Genomic DNA, 6,000 nt, shown 5'->3' with positions numbered 1-6,000 from the left:
CTTCCCAGCTGTTATGGGGCAACTGAATCATCCTACCACAACCAGAGAGCAGCCCTGAACTACTATCTACCTCATTGGTGACCCTCGGACTATTCTTGATCGGACTTTACTGACTTTACCTTACACTAAACGTTATTCCCTTATCATGCATCTCTACACTGTAAATTGCTCAATTGTAACCATGTATTGTCTTACCGCTGACTGGATAAGCACTGGAAAGCTTTTCACTGTACCTCGTAACAATCATAAATTAAACTAAAAACTAAAGGGATTTGCATGAAGGAACTGCAGAAGCTGGTTTAAACCGAAGATGGACACAAAAAACTGGTCTTTCTGACTCAGCGGGGAAGACAGCATCTCTGGAGCAAAGGGATATGAGCCAAAGGGGACTTTATTCCCTGGAGTGTGCAGTAGTCTGAGGGGTGATCAAGTCAAGTATCCTTTATTGTCATTCAGACCTTTCAGTCTGAACGAAATTTCGTGCCTTGCAGTCACAATATAGAATAAAATAACAAAAAAAAACACAATAAACACAGATTTAACAAGAGCTACAAAATCATGATGTGTATCTCGATGTACAATCACCATCACTGAGGGGAGCACATAGGGTGAATTCACCTGGGACATGTTGGTGGGTGGGTGTGCACGGACGGGTTGGGCCGAAGGGCCTGTTTCCCTCCCTCCTTGACTTTAGTTTCCTTGTCTCCGCCCCTGACACTGACCCGCCCAGGAGCCGGCACCGGTCACCGCAGCCACAACTAACTAACTCTCTGTTCCCTGTGCAGGGCCAGTAAAGTGAAAGTTGACCGAGTTTCTGCTCCCTCTGCGCGGGTGGTCGACCTTGTCCGGGGCTGATTGCTACATCCACCTGGGACAGTGGAGGTGGAGGTGGAGGCAGCGGCTGGGCAGAGGCAGGAGGCAGAGGCAGCAGGGCGGGCGTGGCCGGCCGGCAGGCAGGCGGTGCGGCAAAGTTTCCGGGCAAAAGCCTCCCCTGCAGATGGAAGAGGGAGCCGGCAAACGCTGACCGCTGACCGCAGCCCGGCCATGGCTCTGACCAAAGGCTTTCGCGTGTTGGCGAAGCGGGAGGCGGGTTTGTGCAGCGTCTTGCTGGGATCCAGGAGCCGCCAGGACTGCCTGCTGCTGAGGGCTGGCGCCGTGGCCGTGCTGTGTGAGTACCGCTCCCCCGCTCCCTGCCTCCCCCGCTCCCTGCCTCCCCCACCTGTCCCACTAACCCCACAACCCCAACCCCCTCAACCCACCTGTCCCACCCACCCCCCCCCCCCCCCCCCCCCCCCCATCCACCTGTCCCACTCACCCCCCCCCCCCCCACCCCCTCAACCCACCTGTCCTACTCACCTCCCCACACCTGACCCACTCCCCCCCCCCCCCCCCCAACCAACCCACCTGTCCCTCTCCCCCCCCCCCCCCCCAACCTGTCCCTCAAGGGCCTTTGGCCCAACTCGCCCACACCGCCCAACATGTCCCAGCTACACTAGTCCCACCTGCCCGCGTTTGGCCCATATCCCTCCAAACCTGTCCTATCCATGTACCTGCTTAACTGTTTCTAACTTCAAGTAACCCTTGCTTTCCCTCTCTCTCCATCCCTCCCCCTTCCCAGTTCTCTGACCAGCCTGTCTCCCCCGATTAAATTTTATCTCAACGGCAGTGAGTTGGCAAGTGTGATCTTTCACCCTCTACTGTTTCTGGGAGTCCAGTCAGTCTGGATGGAAGGGAAATTTGCTTGCAGTCTAACGCAGGCTGAACGCTCGCTTGGTGATGTGATTATATGTTTCAGTTTAGTTTATTGTCACGTGTACTGAAGTACAGTGAATAGCTTTTGTTGCGTGCTATCCAGTCAGCAGAAAGGTCTGAAGAAGGGTCTCGACCGGAAATGCCACCCATTCCTTCTCTCCAGCGATGCTGTCTGACCTGTTGAGTTACTCCAGATTTTTTGTCTCTCAGCAGAAAGACAATATTTTACTCAAACAAAATACCGGCATTAATAGTTGTAATTAGCTCTTCGAACAGAATAGGATATGCCAGAAAATTAAGCAAAGTACATTTGTCAGTTTGTTGGGTGATGTTGCATTCAATTCCCTCGTCCAAATCATTAATATATATCGTAAATAGCTGGGGTCCCAGCACTGAGCCTTGCGGTACCCCACTAGTCACTGCCTGCCATTGTTTTGGGGACAGAGCCTTCTCCAGGGCAGCTCCCAGGCTCTGGAACTCCCTCCCCCAACTGATCCCCAATTCCGTGTCCCTCACCATCTTCCAGTCCCGCCTCAAGACCCATCTCTTCACCTCTGCCTATCCTTAGCCCCACGCCCCCCTCCCTTTTCATCTGTGCATGAATTGCCTCATATTGTGTTTTGAATCGAATTCTGTCTTTAATTTGTGTACTAGTCATGTCTCTACTATTTATTTCATTCCCCTTGCATGTTTTTGCTCTACCTGCTAAATTTTTGTAAGGTGTCCTTGAGACTCTTGAAAGGCGCCCGTAAATAAAATGTATTATTATTATTATTAGTGTGAAAAGGACCCGTTTACCCCTACTCTTTGCTTCTTGTCTGCCAGCCAGTTCTCTGTCCACATCAATACTGAACCCCCAATACCGTGTGCTTTAAGTTTGTATACCAAGCCTTTCTGTTTCAGTTTTGATAGGTTTCAGTTGTCCATGGCAGGTGGAAGAGAGATTAAGAGGTGGGGCCAGAGGAGCATTTACTGAAACTGGGAGCTAAATAGGAATACAATAAACTGAGGATTATTGTTTGACACTTTTGGAGATTTTTGGCTTGCCAGTGCATTGGTATGGGAAGGATGCAGTGAAATTTCACATCACTTCACACCAACCAAAGGGCAGAATGGACTTTGCTCTTGGGTTTAGATGCCGTTTAACTTCACTGGAAACTAATGTAGCCAAACAGCATCTAAACACTGGTAATATCATCTCGGACCCCTCTCACCCTGGCCACAAACTCTTTGAATCACTTCCCTCTGGAAGGCAACTCAGGGCTGTCAAAACTGCCACAGCCAGACATAAAAACAGCTTTTTTTCCACGAACAGTAGCTCTACTCAATGACCAAAAATCTGAAACCTCCTTTTGCTGTTTTTTTTTTATTTCATTCACATGTTTAAACTACAATGATTTATTCTTAATGTTTTGATGTTTTATGTTTTATTCTTAATTGTTTACTGTATGTCGTTTTGATACTTGCGAGCGGAGCACCAAGGCAAATTCCTTGTATGTGTACATACTTGGACAATAAACTGATTCATTATTCAAGATATTGGTGGAAAGAATAAATACATTTGTCATAGATACAGCACGGAAACAGGCCCAACTTGTCTATGGCAACCAACATGCACCATCTATATTAGTCCAACCTACCTGCGTTTGACCCATTCCCTTTTCAACCTATCCTGTCCATGTACCTGTCCAAATGTCTTGTAAATGTTGTAATACCTCAACTACCTCCATCTAGCCACCACTCTCTGTGTGAAAATTAAATCATGCCCCTCTCACCTTAAACCTATGACCCATAGGAAATAGGCAACGTTTCGGTCGAAACCCTTCTTCAGTCTGAAGAAAGGTTTCAACCCAAAACGTTGCCTATTCTTTTGCTCCATAGATGCTGGCTCACCCGCTGAGTTTCTCCAGCATTTTTGTCTACCTTCGATTTTCCAGCATCTGCGGTTCCTCCTTAAACATTAAACCTATGCCCACTGGTTCTTGATTCTGCAACACTGGTTAAAAGACTCTTAACTTTCACACTATTTATTCCCCTCGTGATTTTACGCACCTCGATAAGATCACCCTCGTCCTCCTGTGCTCCAGGGAACATAGTCCTGGCCTGACCAACCTCTCCCTACAGCTCAACCCTTCAGGTCCCAGCAACATCCTCGTAAATCTACACTCTATCCAGCTTAACATTGTCCTACCGACAGCAGGGTGACCAAAACTGACCCAATCCTCCAAATAATGATGTCAAGAATACTTTATACAGTTAGAGGAAGTGAACAGTAAATTACACAACAGCAAATAATTAACTAAGCAATGTTAGCTTTTGTAAAAAAAGTAGAGGGACATCTTGCAGATACTGTATGGTTTTAGTCTCCATATCCATTTTTCTCTAAAAGGGGCACAAAGATAGATACAAAACTCTGGAGTAACTCAGCAGGTCAGACAGCATCTCTGGATAAAAGGAATAGGTGATGTTTCGGGTTGAGACCCTTCAGACTGAGAGTCGGGAAAGGGAAACGAGATATAGACAGGGGTGAGGGGGCTCGCAAAGCGGGTCATTAAAGAGACAAAGGATGTGTGAGGTATCTTGGACATAGGTCGGGAGAGATTGGACCGCGGGGGATAGAATGGAGTCGAGGTATGTGGAAATCATTTCAGTAGGACAGGAGCAGGCAGAAACAATGGGTCTGTAAGGGCAGTTGTGATTTGGAATTTGGGGCAAAGGTAAAACCGGGCCCTGCGGGGCTAGGGAACGATAAGGTTGGAGACTGTAGAGGGTAGACAGCCAGAAGTGATGAAATCAGAAATGGTCGGTGAGGTTAGGGCCTGGTACTCTGTGGGGGTCATGGTCCAAGGATAAGGATAAGTGAAAGAGTGGCATTCTGCATCAAATTCCATGGGGGGAAATCAAGCTGACAAAAGTGTACTGGGAATATAAAGCTTGCGAGAAAGCGGGCTGTGTGAGGCCATGACAAAGAACACACATAGGTTGGACAATGGCGATGGATAAAGTCTGGGCAAGTGGGAAATAATGATGAAATACAGAATTATGCAGGTTCTAGACATCATTTAATTAATTAATTAATTAATTAATCAATAATCCCTAAAATTCTTTGCATTACATGAAGAGCTTTTAACATTCTGATTTTTCACCAAAGCACAAGGACAAAGGACATTTATTGTCACATACACCAATTGGTGCAGTGAAATTTGAGTTGCCATTGCAGCACACGTATAAAATAAACACAACATTATAGAATTTAACATTAAACATAAAAAAACATCCCCCCCCACAGCAGGATCAACGTTTCCCACTGTGAGGGAAGGCAGCAAAGTTCAGCCCACTTCCTCCATGTTCACCCGTGGTTGGGATAAAATCATATCAAGTGCAATTGGTATAAATGTATTTCTGCTTGATTTACGGAATGGTGTTGGGTTTCTTGTGGTAATACTTGCAAGAAATTACACATGTATATATCTCAATATTAGATAATACGTTGTGGACATGATTTAGATTAACTACCAATTGTGTAGGTTGCCAGGCAATGGAATGCAGTTTAGTTAGATGAGAATTGAATTAATATTTTATGTCTTCCAAGAGACATTACAGAGAACTATTGATTTAAAAAAAAATTTATAATCTTGGTTCTGAAAAATGCAGGAAATGAGAGTCATTGTGCAAACCAAGATCGCATATCGGCAGTGATTGATGGTGACTAGATTAATTTAGCTGAGATTTGGTGAGCTAAATGTTTGTGTGCTGGTGTTTGATAATCAGCCATGTATGCAGTGATAGATACTGTAAACGAGTCCAGTCTGACACACTGTGACCTTTACTAAGTCTTTTATTAAAGCACATGTCACACACGTCCCAGCACTGACTGCATCTAGCCTTCAGGCGTACTGGAACCAAAAAGGGAGGAACAAGGGGAGAATATCACAGTTATACTGGTATGGCTGGGCGTGGTTAGTGGTGTTGAGGTAGCTACATTATAGGTTACATGCATAAACCATCTACAGATACAAAATGCTGGAGTAATTCAGCAAGACAGAAGGAATCCTTCTCTCCAGAGATGCTGCCCGTCCCGCTGAGTTACTCCAGCGTTTTGTGTCTATCTTCGGCGTAAACCAGCATCTGCGGTTCTTTCCTACACATGTATGCAGTGATGCAGATTATGCATTTTGTGGCAGGTGCAGATTAACATTGGACATGATCTCTGTGTTAGTAATGCAAAATTTTAATGCAGAAGTATAA

The 6,000-nt window shown here is 46.0% G+C and overlaps 1 protein-coding gene across 1 annotated transcript in view; it reads left to right on the top strand.

The window, feature by feature from the left end:
* The first annotated feature begins 725 nt into the window (after positions 1 to 725).
* Positions 726 to 6,000, top strand: part of LOC129699841 (synaptojanin-2-like) — a 128,183-nt gene continuing 122,908 nt past the window's right edge. Inside the window, exon 1 of the mRNA XM_055639968.1 lies at positions 726 to 1,168. Within this exon, the coding sequence (XP_055495943.1) occupies positions 1,045 to 1,168 (124 nt within the window). The 5' untranslated portion in view covers positions 726 to 1,044. The remainder of the gene's footprint in view (positions 1,169 to 6,000) is intronic.

Source organism: Leucoraja erinacea, chromosome 8 (genome assembly GCF_028641065.1).
Source record: "Leucoraja erinacea ecotype New England chromosome 8, Leri_hhj_1, whole genome shotgun sequence".
Taxonomy (NCBI): Eukaryota; Metazoa; Chordata; class Chondrichthyes; order Rajiformes; family Rajidae; genus Leucoraja; species Leucoraja erinaceus.
Note: the sequence above shows the minus strand (reverse complement) of the source record. Positions and strands in the feature narration are given on the sequence as shown.